We start from the raw sequence: 15,030 nt of genomic DNA on the forward strand, positions 1-15,030 counted from the left end.
CATAACACTGCACGCATGACTCATTGTGGAGGTGGTCGCAGGAGCCCCGAAATTCTGCATTGCTTGGATCACTTAGCGCATAAATTCGACAATGATCGGGAACCTCTGAGGCCTCCACTGCATGTACCTAAAAAAAAGTAAAATGACAACCGCGTGATTCAGTGCATATTTGCAAAGCAACGCATGCGCATCGACATTTCAGAAAGATTACTTAACCGATTCTCAGCGTTGTATACATGTGTGTAAGCGTATTACAGTGAATTGCAACCTCTTGTTTCATGAATTAAGCATAAAAAAGACTTGGAGAGAAAGAAAAAGGTAGCCGTGTATCATAGTAAGAAGTCTACTACATCACTTCCGCAAAGGCAACGCATAATAATAAAATATGCACCCACCTTGTAGTCGCCCTTTAGGTACTGCTTCGACAAACGAAGTTGCTGCTTAATTTCCCTCGCCCATTGCTGAGTCTTGCCACAGTCAACAAGCTTGTCTACGAGTTTCTCTAAATAATCAAGTGCTTCCGGTCCTTGTGCTGAAAAGTTATCAATTCCTTGCAGAGACTTGCGAACAGATGAAGAACACACGGCCAAAACTCTCTGTAGGGTTCTCTTACTCATAGGCTCAAAGTTGGTCTCACAGCAGTATTGTTGATACTGCTGGACAATGCGCTCTGGTATCATTGTTCTGATCACATTGGGTGTTTTTATGATCTCACCAGTTGACAATATCAGAAGTTTTTCCCCAAAAGGAACATCTTGAATTACGTGTGGACTCGTCATGAAAGAAACAAAATGGTCTAATATTACAGGTTCAATTCTCATTCTCTTTTTCTCCTGGTTTGGAAGAGGAGCAGCTCTTCCATGTAACAGCCTGTGGCGTCGGGCAATGTTGTAGCGATAGCTAGTAACGGTTGGAATAAACTCTCTCATCTCCTTAAGGGATAACTTATCTGCCATCAAAGAGAGTATTTGTCGTCTGGTGCTCCAATGTTGCGCGTTCAAGTAGCTCTCAGCAAATACACTAAGAAGCTCCGTCTCTTTTTCACTTCTACCTTCGACCACAACCTGACACTCTCTGCTTACAGCATGACGATCACAAAGCTCCGTCCACAGTTCTTGCGAATTTTCAGGTGCCAGAACATCAAGCATTGCAGATATACATTGTTGAGCTTTCCGTAGGTATCTGCGTTTAGTACGCTCGTGCGCTGTATTCCACGGCACTGATAACGTGTGACGTACTGGACTGACGTCTCGAAGCTGTAAGAAGCGATTAAGCTGCTCCTGGGACTCGTTGTCTAGACTGGAGCCTTCATCACTCTCTTCGGAATCTTCTTGCGGAAAAAAAGGCTCTGCCGTCTGGATGTAGAACCTCCTGGCAGAGATTCATCACCAACAGTTACAGGACAAGTAATGGCAGGAATATCAAAGTCACTCGCTTGTTCATCAACCTGACAAAAAAGTGAACACATTGCTTTGGATGGCTTCGAAATGAGATCAACCGTGTGCAAGCGCGGGGTGTCGTGTATAAAAGCGCAAGTCGCATGCGCGCTGGAAAGTAATAGTCGATAATTAATTTAATTGACTGGTAATCTATCCTGATATCTTCATCCAGTTACTACTCAGTATTATTTTCCATTTGGAACATTTAGAAAAAAAGTTGAGAAGCCATATATTAATTTAAAACCTTTATTATTTGGCTATATTTTGGGATGTGATTGGCTGTCCGGGCAGGACACGCTTTTCCAATTCTTGTGCCATGCATGTCTTGCCCAGTCGTTGACGGGCGGCCATGGCGGCGTTTTGATGTTATCCTCGACACGCCCTTCTCCCGCGTGGGTTGAACCCCTGAAAAGGGCGGAGAAGGGAGAATTCAGAGAACGCGTTAAGGTTTTTCACTTTCATTAACTATATTGGATAGAAATTTTTCATAAACACTTTGAAGAAACTCACCAAGCTTAGACCACATAAACCTTTTGTGATGTTTTCCACACCTCCTGTGGCACCCAAGTCCTGCGATTCTAAATGATTTTTTGTTTTTGCCAGGGACTGTCGACATCGTACACAAATTCCTTTAATATTTGGAGAGAAAGGATTAATTTATTCTTTTCTACTTTACACATCCCCCTTGAACAAATAACTCTGAATGTGGCAAAAGAACAAACCTAGCCCAGGAAAAAAGCCCCACAAACCTCAAATTGATTACGCAATCTGTATTTTACCTTGTCACAAGTCAGTCTTTTACGTTCCTTTCCTTTTTTCCGAGCATTGTTGGAAGGAATTCTAATATCTGTAAAATATTTCAATTCGAGTGTTCCCCTTTTGATTAAGTCTTGAAGAAGGTGAAAATGTTGAGTAAATGCCCGTGTTTGAACAAGGTTCCGACGTAAAAGTATTTGCAAAAATCCTGAAAACTCGTGAGAAATAAAAATAATTTTGCTGTTAAACTTGGCGTTATTTTACGCGGCAGTGAAGTGATTTGAAGTAAGGATATGAAGTCTGTGATTCCCGCCAAGTACCCTGCGTGAAATGAGAAGCTATACGGATGTTTATCCTTGCATAAAGTGAGAATAAACATTGTAATCGCTTACCTGATCCGACGGGTACGAGGTTTTTCGTAAGCTCAAAAATTTGTATTGAGTGCTGCAAACTAATTCCCCTTTCTGCTGCGGGTACTTTTTCAGATTCCTTTTTGTGACCGGAGACATCCTGAGGCACAGAACATAATCTACTAGCTCTTCTCCATCCGATTCCAAGGCTTGATCGATGCAACGGGCAAACAGTCATTTCCCAAAAATGGACGGGCTTCACGAAAATCCCGCTTCTTGCTAAGATAAGTTCTATCTCTGTCTCAACACCTGAAAACTGTAAAAAACGCTTGTGGCTTCTGATATCCTTGCTGCACGATGACAGCGATACTGTCTGAGTGGACGGATGTCTTGCGCGTTCCTCTGCACCACAAACGCCACCAACAATATCAAGGAAAGAGCAAGACATTTTTTTCTGCTGGAGTTTAAGCAACCGTTATCTTTATTACTTTCACCGACGATTATTACGCTTTTGCTTTTTGTTTACTTTCGTTAACTGGTTACATTTGTTTCCCGTGGGAAAATTGAATCGTTATTTTCGTTCCATAAAGTTTTCACTGTACGTTTTAAATTTGTGACATTTTGTAAAGTCTGTTTCTTTGCTGTATCTTTTTTGTTCATGACGGCAATATATTTGTTTAGATTTTATTCGTGAGGCAGAATGTACTGTTAGTTGATCTCGTTACGTGACAGATTATCACATGTCACGCAGTCGACACGCAGACAGGAACCTGTGCAACTCGCTAGCGGTGCCTGGCATGTTGTACAGGATCTTTCGTGTGTGGGACGTCAAAAAAGCCGAAATTAGGATCAAAGTAGACTAAACGAAACTGGCTGGCGACACGCTATAGAAAATGACGACAACAAGTAACTTTTAAAGTTTACTCATCACCGGCTCAGTGGCTTCAATGAGTGCGCCGGTCGGCCCCCTTTACACCAACTTGCAGAGGACAGTATTTCGAAAGTATCTTCCAAGCAGCATAATAAGGGCCTATAAAAGATTTCTAAGGTAAGGAACTATTGATGTCAAAGCAAACATAACAAGCTAAGTGCGGCTGCGACTCAAACAATGCTTTGCTTGTGTCACTGCAATGTTGATGTTGTTCATTTGAATATGGCGCCATTTGCAATTTTACCGAAGTTTGGTTGGTTAGTATATTGAAACAGTAGAAGATACCAGAAAAATGAAACGATGAATTTGAAGACCTACCTCATAAGCCCTCGTGATAGTATTGCTGGAAATTTTGAGACACTACCACATGCATTTTTGCCACAATATATTAGGCCGGGTTTGACGTGAACTAAAAATGGCGAAGACGTCCTCTGGTAATTAACCCGTGGTTTCATCAGGAAGGACACGATACCAAAAATATCAGTATATCTTGGTAAAGGAAGGCCAACTGTATATATTTATAACTAGAGAATTCCTGCTGTCGCATTTTAGTTCATCTAAGGACGGCCTGAAAACTACATAATTTCGAGCTCGCACGCACTCATTTTCGATCATGCAATTCATAACGGTTTATTCCCATCAAAATGAATATTTACACAAACTAACCTCATTTCACTTTAGCTAGTACCTATAGCTACCTGTAGACAAAAAATGGAACGAAACGAATTTTTGACCATGTCCGCGATTTTTTAATTTTTCTTTGATTTTTAGAGACATCCACTCTTAATTATCTCTTTCTCTTAAACATAAGTAAGTAACTCTTAAAATATGAGTTGTTGTGTAGTTTTTTATACGGTTGATGCTAATAAATGCTGTCTCTCGCACAAAAAGAACCGTAATTGAAAACAAATTTCGAATTCTTACTCAGTCATCTTACTAAAGTTCGTGACTCTTACTTTGACTTAGGTTGAAATAAAATTAACTGCGTTCAATAATCACTACTCATTTTGTCAAACGGAATTTCTATGTGCCATAAAAAGTTAAATATGAGCCATTATGTTCACTTTTATATTTCCTCCTTATATCCGTATAAAAGGTACATACTTCGAGTTGAAAGTACTTTAGATGTAGCCAGAATTGAAACTGTTTCTCCTTTCACTTTTTAGCATGTCTGGTACATATTTACGTACAATGATTTTTAGTCGTGGATCCGCGAAGCGTAGAAAAGACTATGAGTATGGGGCAAAATATGCAAATGTTCACTCACTCAGATGTAAACTTTTGGCCGATAACATGGAGAGCCTGGGTACGAGTTTCTCAAAGACCTTTAAAGTTGAGCGCGGCCATTTTGGTTCATGTGTTTCGCTTTTGTAAATATGAAGTATTTTGCCTAGGGCTTTGCTCACACGTAGATGAAAGCTGAGAGAGGTATTTATGACTGTGATCATGTATTGGTCACCACAGCGCAGCCGGCGAGGTCAAAGAATTGTTACAAGTCAAAGTCAGGAAGTGAGATCGTGTTTACCAGACGTGGCTCATAGTTTTTTTTTCTTGGTTAGAGAATTTGTTGGTTTTCCTCTCGCTTTCCCTCCTTCTAGAGTCCAAGGCAAGCCTAAGGTAGGCTGTTTTTGTATTGTATTTTTTTTATGTACACATTGAAATTCTGGCGGTGCTCGTATCTTAAATTCGAAACCCGTGATTTAATTATTTTGTATTTTAAAATAAGCTTACTTCAAGCAAAAAATTCAGATTGCTTAATTTTTTAATTTTTTTTGTTTTTCACACTACATTTCTTCTGTATTCTACGCAGTTCGACCAGAGTGAGCATTTTTTCATGAATGGTATACATGTCAACATCGACGATCGAGTAAACATGCTCTAAAATTTGACTGATGGATAGACAAATTAGCATCCAAGAGACTATCTACTTTTTGTGAGAGAGATTTACTGTCCAATCATGTCAAACACAGCCGTGTCAAACAGGCATAGTGGCTGGTGATGGATGTATAACCTTATTTTTGTTCTAGAGACGAGATACGTAAACAACTGGAATCAAAACTTGAAATAGATATTAATTGTACCTGTCAACAACCGGTTTGAATATCTCTGCTTTGCTAGTGAAATGAACACAAACAATTGCCAATTACTAAATTGCCTGCGGCTCGTGGTTCCACAGCCACTTTGACAATGTCATGACGCAATTTATCATCAATAAGAGGACAGACGCATAAAAAACTGACGTCAATTTGTTAAATTGATAACAGATGACGTCAAAATGTGCACACGAGGCGATAGTCGATAGCCCATAGCCGAGTGTGCCACTGATGTTCTTAACACATTTTGACGTCTTCTGTGATCTATTACTGAACAGACGCATTGCAACATGGAATCTATTTGTTTTATATAATGAAATAGAAAAAAATGTTAATGCCTTCATATATGCGTCTTCCTCCAATTGATCATAAGTAAGAACAAATCAAAATGAGAGAATAATTCGACATACTATATAATTTCCAATATAACTCAGCTGAGTGGTACTAATTTTTGATTCCACCATTAAAGTTCAAAGCACTAACAACAAACGAAGTCTACTATCATAGGGCTGCATTAATCTGATGAGCAAGTTCAGAGATATCCGTTATCAAACCTTTTCTTTTAAATTACATTTAAATGATTTATCTATACAATGTTTATCCTGATACTTAATGTCCCTTTTTGTGACTACATGGATTCAGATTCTTCTCTACTAACTATGATGGATTCGGACCAAAGATAACGGAAACAATTTTTTGCCGTTTACAGTCGCGTATCTTCTCTCCCAGTACCCGAATTGGTCTTCGCTTTACACAAGAGAGAGCGATACATTTGTTTGACTCTCGATGTAAACACAAATGCTAGCGCCACGTACAGTCCCTGAAGTGTGGTGAATATGATAAATGGGTATTCAAAATAATGAGAAACCAGAACCTTTAAAAATCCGAATATCCAAGTAAAGCCCATCAAGATGAAGATCTTTAAAAACACCACAGCAGTTTTACGTTTCACCGTTTCATGTGTCGCTCTCTGCGCCACCTTGCTTGTTTTCCTGATGGCGTTTGCAGTCAAGACGAAAAATACCGTATTAAATGAAATGGAAAGAGCAACTGGTAATACAAAGGAAAACAAATTTGCAATTGAATTGTTTATCCAACACCCCTTTATACCCCCATAGTGAAAGCCAACCGCGTTGGACTGGTCAAGAGCAATACACATGACGACAATTACAAAGGCAGGAAGCCAACCCACTGCAATTCTTCGCGATGAAATGGAACGTTGCTTCCCTCCGCTTGAATTTCTGTGTTTGATGCGGGTTTTAGAGAATGCCTTCCAAGTTTCTAAGGCGATGATTGACATCCACACAAAAGAAACTAGGAAAAAATAGTGCAACAAAATGGCAATAATTGTGCATGGAACTTTGGCTTCAACATAGCCTGTTGCAAGATAAACCAAATCAACTAGTAAATGTGACAAAGAGAGATTCATGAGATTAATTCCAGGTACAGTACGAAGTTCTTTAAATAATGAATAAGTTAACAAGACTAAAACAAAGCTTACAATGGACAGGGAAAGTCCAACATAGGTAATAACCACTAAGGCAAAGTCACCATCTGTTTTACTCTGATGATCAATGCTTCCATTTACTTCGTAACTTGAAGAAAACTGTGCACAAACCCAGATGGTATCATTGTTCATGAGAAACCTTTCTAGTTCGAAGATTTCACGGGAATCTTTTCGATAAAGTGAGCCGTTTGGTAACATAATGTATTCGCTCTCGTTTAACCCAACTAAAACCCCAGAACAGTTTAATCGCGGCTGTTTGCAGACTGTAAGGTTACCGATAGGAACTAAGGATCCGTTTAACCATTCCGTTTCGTCCGTGTAATAGTCCGCTTCTTGAAATATTTCTCCTGTTTTCCAAACTCGTACTGCGTTTCCTTCAGACTTAGTATATTCATTTGGCGTGAAAGTTTGAACTTTAGCACAGTGAAAGGGTTTCACGGTAATTTTAAAGAAAGTAAAGTTTGCATAGTTTAGAATAATTGAAAGAGAACTCATGGCAGTTTGGAGAGATTGGGTAGAGACGTTCGTCTGTTTCGTGGGGTTAATGTTGATGTTGAACACTACAGTGGAGACGGGACCCGAAGGATTTCCGATAGAGATGTTAGAAATCAGAGACTTGTTCATCTTTAACTCTTTCGCCATTGCTTCCTTAAAGTTTACTTTAGTTATCAGAGGCCACCAAGGTGACAAGGCCTCGACATTGGAACGCATCCAAACACTGACGATGAAGGTTTTCTCGCGGACAGTGGCGACGTCAGAGGGTGCAATGCCGGGACGGCACACTTCAAGATGAAAATCATAAACATAGCGATGACGGCAAGTTACCTTCAGTCCACGGACTTTTGACGTTTCCCTCCAGCGATGATCCTGATCAGAAAAGTCAAGATCCATGACAAGAGAGAAGGGCTTTGCGAGTGTCCCATCTTTTCCAATAGTAGATGGTCCTGGGCCACATCTCAGTTCAGTCGTTTTTAAATGACTACAAAGAGCGCAGTATGGATTGAAAAATGTCGTTTTATCTGAACCACCTGTCTGGTATGCAAGTCTCAAAGATCCGTTAAGACATTTTTGTTGCACGTTTGGATGAAGGGAATTGTCATTACAATTAAGATTAGGTCGGACCCTATGACAGTACCTGCGTGTCGCTTGCACTGGAGGACGCCATAAAGGACGGTCACAGAAAGCGGAAACGAAGCTCAATATTTCTTTTCGTTCGTACTCTTTTGGTACTGGGACGTCACAGTCGAGTTCAAAATTATAAAATGTCAGATCAGTAAGATTTAAGCCATGACATTGCGCACAGTAACGATTTTTAAACGTTTTCCCTTCCCCGTCGATAACAGGCACGTTATCTTTTAGATTGTCGTACGAAGGAAATAAATCTCTACCGCAACGTTCCTTAATATCAACCTGAGTCCACTTTCTTGGACACGAGGAAATCATCCATATGCCAGCAGCTTTGGCGAAGGAGCCATGTCTAGAGATACACTCCCACAGGCCATTGTCATCCGGGTTGTTTGTATCTACTTCTGATATCCCGGACAAGGAACAATATTGGTCAAAGTCCGCGCAGCAGTCTTTGAAAAAAACACAGTTGCGGTCACAGAAACACTGAAGTCTTTCTTCTGTTCCTCCCAGTTCTCTTTTTTGCGTGCACCGCCGTCTGCAGGAAAACCAGTAACTTTGGCAGTGCATGGTGATGTTTACGTCTTCATCACTCATCGCTGGTGTGGGCGACTGTACGGGAATGGGTGATGTAATGTTATCCAGCAAATTTGATGGCGGAGGAGCGAGTGATGGAGTAGACAGAAGTGGCACCGTTGGTGTGGACGATTGTATAAGAATGGTTGTCGTCATCATATCCGCACTGTTATCCGCCGAGGATCGTGATAAAATAGAATTGTCTTTCAGTGGAGTTGGGTTGATATTTCGTCGCATCCTTTTGACCTTACTACCTAGAATTAACATTTAAACAGAAGCATTTTAACTTTAGAAAAAGGAAACATTTTCTCTGTTCCTGCTACGTTAATTAGCAACACGAATTAATGGTAGTTTGGGAGAATGAGAAATGCAATGGGTAACGAAACCACGAGAGTGTATTGCGACACCCTTTCGTAGTTTTCCCAAGCTTTCACGAATGTTTCAGATACCCAGTAGAACACCGACCAAATATTTTCCTTTTATTTTAGAGGCGTTTTACTATACTTTGTTAGGCCCATGACCAGTACTGATTCTCGCTCGAGAAACAAAAGTTGTTTGAGTTTCAATCAGATCTCGTAAAAGGTCGTGTCAAAATCCAACTGCCCGAGACAGAACCCAAAACAAAAATAGCGCTTACTGAACAGGAACTGCTTTTGATCTCTCTTCTTGAGCCCCTTAGCTTTGCTAGAATCCGAAATGCAGCCTTCTATAACTTGTGTTCTGCCGTCCATTGGAGCCGAACACAAGCTAACTTTTCTAATGCAGTTGTCAATCGAGTGTCGAAAAATAAACAGTTCACTATGGCAATCATAAAACGAATCATAGCACAATGGACCAAACTGTTAATAATGAACGGTGCCAGGCGCGGAAAAATGCGTCTGGCAAGATCACGGCTGAGAGTCCTGTGGGAGTTAAACAGAAACTAGGATTTTCCTAGCTTTCGTTGGGAAAATTTGTATTTGGGTCACTGGGACTGGGAGTCACAAACAAAGGTATGGTAATGAGACTGAGCTGACATTTGATTGGGAAATGGGATTTGGGAAAAATTTAGGCTTGAAAATGGTATTTTACCCCCCCCCCCCCCCCCCCCCTTCAGGATCTTCCCAATTGGGTTTGGTTTTTCACCTAATTCGCTGATTAGGTGGTGCAAAATCTTCAAATCAATGATGAACTGCAAACCCGACATCTGGATTATTTTCATCGCTCGTTATATAAGCACGTCTTCGATTGTAATTTGATTTTGGAAATTGCGCAAATTAAGTTCAATTCTTGATCGATTACTGTGCTCGCGACCACACGGAAAGGTAATCAACAAACTAATCTTTTGTAAAGAAATCCGGGAGTCAACTAAACTGTGGAAACGTGTAACTGAGCGATGATTTATCTCTAGTTCTCACACACCGCTGGGGGCCATGCGAAGCCGAACCACGCAGCCTGGCCTTTATTAACATAACAACATAGCTGCCTTACAAAAAGGTGGCTAGAGAATAAATTCACTGCAACTTAAGGTTACAGTATACCTTCGGGTCGGCAATTTTCTTCAAATTTGGATTTTTGAGTCAAAATAGAGGTCGAAGAATAATCTCTAATTTCTGAAAAAAATTTTTGAAAAAGGCTAAATATTGGCGGAGAAATGGCGGTTTTACGTTTTCACCAGAAGTAAAAGTTTACCTCTTGATTGACAGCCCTATGGCGCATATGTAATCAACCGAGACGATTTTCGCGGGAATTACCTATATGGATGTCACGAATTGACTACTCAGTTGATCAGCATTGTTGTTCCGACTACCCAGCATTTTTGATATTAGGCGTGTCTCTATTAAGTTATAAGTAAACATAGACCACGTTTAAACCATGGACCGGTTCGAAAAAGCGAAAACAGCGAAGAACGAATGAAAATACATCAATGAGTGAAGAAGCGAAAGTTCGCCACGCGGATGAAGCTATAGTTATCGTATAAGGCGGGCAAATATTCGTGGTGAGAGAAAAGAAAGGTTCTGTAAAAATTTCGGAACTTGACAGCAATAACAGGGATGCTGACAGAGACTCTTCTGATGAGTCCGATATCGACGAATCGTCGGACTCATTGAGACCATTTGAAATATTATCCATGCACAGTTGCCCACACACAGTTGCTCTCCGCGCTGTCTTTTGTTTGTTTCCTTCGCTCAGCCACTCTAGCGTTCGTATCCTTTTTAGTCTTCCCCATTTTGCCAGACCAGCTTCAAGAAAAACCGAGCTACAGAAAAATTATCTCTCTGCCTTCGGTTCCTTGAGCGCATTGCGAAACACAAGAGTTTTTTAGAGATTCGCGCGTAAATTTCACCAGGCGGTTAACGGCAGTAAACTTTCCCTGCACTGATTGGCTTAGTTACCTGAGAACCCAGTTGAAGGCGTTTGTGGGCGGAGTTTGTTCGCGAAGCAGAAAATTTTTCTTAGCGCTGTTTTCTCGAATAAATTTTTTCACTTGAAGCAGACACTTTAAAGAGTTATAACTCAAAGGGAATTTGTTCAATTTCTCTTAAATTTGGACAGTGGCTAGTTTAACATATAAACTACAAAAGCGTGTCTGGGAATTGTTAATTTCGAAATACTTTTTCTTCAAGAGCGATTTTTGTACGATCACTCCACATTTTTTTAATCCTATTTCGAAAATGTTCTGTAACTTTTTACTGCAATCGAATATGCCAAAACGCAGACACGTTTTTTAAGCGCTTTGAGCCCTGAAACCGAGGAAAAAATTAAATTGACGAAAAACGAAATTCGCTTTGACTTGTAGCTTTCGAAAGGTGATTCGGGCGCTCGCATTTAGTGGTCGTGAAAAATTCCACAATTCATTTTCTTTCAAAATTGTTGGTGTAGTTTGATAGCCAGCTCCATAAGCTTTAATTTGATATAGGGGTTTAGGTATCTACAGCTTAAACTGCACGCGCTACATCGCTTGCGCGCGAGACACCCCTGAAGGTATACTGTAACCTTAATACGTTCTTAAAATACTTCACGGGTGGGTGGGTGGGGCATGTCAGGCAATGGTGGATGGCAAAACAAAAACTGAACCTTGCACAAGCCACGTGACCTGAAACCCCCCACAAACGTGTACTCAGACTCCCAGCCGTATGTGAGAAAAACGTTTTCCGCTTCATTCGTTCCTCATCCAGCGGAAAATCACACTTTTGACAAATATACTCCATCTCATTCGCCTTGCTTTTAAGGCTGGCGAAAAATGCATAAAAATTTGAAAAAGAAAACTTTCAATTATTTCTAAATTTTGCTGATCACCATTTGATTACCAAGACAAAGAGTTTACCAAGGAATAATATACCGGTAATGAGCATATGGAGCTGCACAGACTACAACTGTTATTGGTGAAACTTTATAGATAATGTACATAAAAACAAAACATGTTGCATTGAATTAATTGGAACCCATAGTCCTAAGGACCCTCTGAGAACAGCAAGTTTTAATTGTGCCATAACTGCGGTTAGGACATGGTCACGAGATGCAGTGACAACAACATTGAAGTGACATTAGCATACACTAATTGGGACTTTCCTTCTCAATGTGATTTCTTATCAAAACAGTGTTAATGTTTCGTTCAGCAAATTGACTTCTGTTTCGAGACGAAGAAGACGTAATGTATTTAAGAAAGCTGAAAGTATAAACCGTTGAGATACTGTCAGTGGAAACCTCCAAGGGAAACGAAAATTGTTTCGAGAAATTGAGAGTTCATGATATCCGGGATACTAATAGAGCGGAACAAGTTCAAGGTAAAGGATTTCAGTTCGAACTCAAAATCACTTATATTGAACGCTGTGTTAGGCTATCCAGAGTGCTTTCAACGTTGAAGGTTGAGTTTAGGCTGCGCTATAAAACTTTCATCTGTTCGGTCATTCGTGCTAAGGGAACTTGAGTCTTCTAAAATTTATTAGGGGCTTTTTTTGTCTGTTTCCCGAAAACCTTAGCAGCTGTTGCCTTTCTGAAAATAATACCTAACTCAACCAAAGTCCAAAACGGCATTTTTATCAATCCGAAAACAACAGACATTAAATTTCTCATATCACGAAAGTTTGGGGTGACAATTCTCTTTAAAAAAGCGCGGAGTAGATTAAAGGCCTTCCGTGCAGATAATTGACCACAACGTGAAACCAGGCTCTGGGAATCATGTTGGCACTACGGACTGAAATCAAATTTTAATTTGTTTCTTTTTTATTCAAAAGAAAAGTGGTGGGAGGTATTTAAAACTAAATCGAAAACAAGGAAAATGAATTTCTCTTACCCGCGTCTGGAGAATGGAAATCTTTCTTCCAAACATTGACTTCAGATGTTTTAAGCCTGCTACGCTTGGTCACATCGTTTTGATCCTTATCTTCCAAGTTTGGTAGACAAGTGGGATACTGAATTTGTAGTCCGAGCTGTTTCAAAACAGATTTTTGGTCGTTTATATAACTCCTTCCTTGCTCAACCTCGCTTGTTTGCTTCGGAGTGGAAGAACAGCAGATATACGCCAGAAGGAAAACTGTGAAGCATTTGAGCACCATGCCAAAGAAGGCGCGCTGGCAAGATCTCTTCATCCTACTCCACATTGTCGAAATCAAATGTCAGTCGCCGCACTCTTTGAAGCCTCGTTATATATACACCGAGTGGCCTCCGGAAATAAAGAGGCAGGTTGAGGCGGATGGAAAAATAATAAATCGAGTAATTTAATCTCATACCAAAATCTATCTTCCAATGTATATTCCATTAGGATAATTTTGAACTCCCAACAACATGATTAAACCATTAAAAAAAAAAATTAAAAAAAAACTCTTATCGAGGTTTTTATTTGATTATACAATAGACGTATGTGACTCTAGTAGTTTCAGTGATCTTGCAAGTATGACTTCTGGGATTAATGCAGCTGACATATGTTTGGCAGCGAGACACTTCAACCAAAGGACGCATACGATCCAGAAGCGCCATTAAGTTGATTTTGACAACAACAAAAAAAATAGTGATATGACATTAAAACTGAGTCAATTTTGAGAATCTTATTTCAAGGATGCTAGTGATAGTATTACTTCTGATATTTGATGTTTTGCTCAGTGAAACGTGTACACATTGTAGCAAATTACTTGAATGCTCACGTGCTGAATTTATTCCTCATCTTTTGTTAAACGGATCTTTTTGTTCAATTGCTTCTGGAGTCAATTCTTTGCTGAAAAGTTAGTTTAGTGACCTGAAAAGATACGACCTAAAAGGTATAAAAAAAACTGTCTAAAACAACAAAATACCACTGTTCCAGAAAACATCTGATAACATCTTATTGTCGAAACATTTTAAAAGATCTCTTCCTGCTGCCCAGATTAATATATAATTTTGGCCTCAGGGCTGTCATCCTTTCTCAAGCGAAAGATGACAAACCTCGTGGTTTGTATTCAGTATTACTTAATTATACTTTATGTTGAATGCGTCAATCAGTCTTGGAGGTGCCAAAATGGACTGAGTAACCTTATCTTAGAAAGCTTACCTTCATTTAAATTCCATTAGCTTGACTTAGAAATATCGCTTACATGTGCCCAATATTGTAAATAAACATCTTTATTGATAATGACAGGTCCTTTTTGAGGGCGTATGTATTATAAATGCATAAGCCCTCTAAGTCAGGACAAATCTTGTGGCTATGTATACGGGATGAAACGTGACAAACCCCTGGTAACATATTCTACCTTATGGGTAGACTGGGTACTACTAATTTCGAGTGATTCTTCGATGGCGGCCATTGCCAGCGTTCTGCAGCCTCTGATAGGTGTATCGTTTCAATCGTGTCGTCTGCGCCCTTATTCTCTTGAGTAATTCTTGTACAACTTACAGTTGCGAGTTGGCAGTCATTATTTGTTTTGTTCCTCAAGTTCTTTGTATAACTACGAACTACGTCTTGATATCTTTCTCTACAATTCAAATATATATGTTCTTTCATATTTTCACTTGAAAGGCGAGTTGTGTTGTCGTGTTGCGGCTGCGGTTGCGGTTGCTTGGGTGGAGGGGGAAAGAAGATTTGTCCATCCATGCCCCTTTTGGCTTTCCTGGGTTTCTTTTGAGTTCTACAGTTTTGAACTGTTATTTTGATATTTCAGTTAATTGTGAGGCCAGTTAGGCAGAGCTGAAATTGCCGAACTTTGTGTGACGTAGCCCCTTTAACAGTGACAACTTTCTTCCTTCGCCGTTGCTAACACTGCTGCTAGTACTCCTTCACAGTTCACGAGGAACATTTTCT

General features: G+C 39.9%; 2 protein-coding genes across 2 annotated transcripts; both read right to left on the bottom strand.

Annotated features, from left to right (window-relative positions):
* Positions 1 to 122: 122 nt before the first annotated feature.
* Positions 123 to 1,667, bottom strand: LOC149108517 (uncharacterized). The gene has a single exon (XM_089295085.1). It carries the CDS (start codon positions 1,146 to 1,148, stop codon positions 330 to 332), a length of 819 nt encoding a protein of 272 aa, XP_089151211.1. The 5' UTR covers positions 1,149 to 1,667; the 3' UTR covers positions 123 to 329.
* Positions 1,668 to 5,220: 3,553 nt separating this feature from the next.
* On the bottom strand, positions 5,221 to 13,383 carry LOC110053728 (uncharacterized). Its single transcript, XM_089295077.1, has 2 exons — positions 13,054 to 13,383; positions 5,221 to 9,031 (listed from the first exon to the last, which is right to left on the bottom strand). The coding sequence occupies exons 1-2, from the start codon at positions 13,358 to 13,360 to the stop codon at positions 6,273 to 6,275; spliced, it is 3,066 nt and encodes a 1,021-aa protein (XP_089151203.1). The 5' UTR covers positions 13,361 to 13,383; the 3' UTR covers positions 5,221 to 6,272.
* Between the last annotated feature and the right edge of the window lie 1,647 nt (positions 13,384 to 15,030).

Source organism: Orbicella faveolata, unplaced genomic scaffold (assembly GCF_042242905.1).
Source record: "Orbicella faveolata isolate gen_17 unplaced genomic scaffold, um_ofav_v1 contig_26, whole genome shotgun sequence".
Classification (NCBI taxonomy): Eukaryota; Metazoa; Cnidaria; class Anthozoa; order Scleractinia; family Merulinidae; genus Orbicella; species Orbicella faveolata.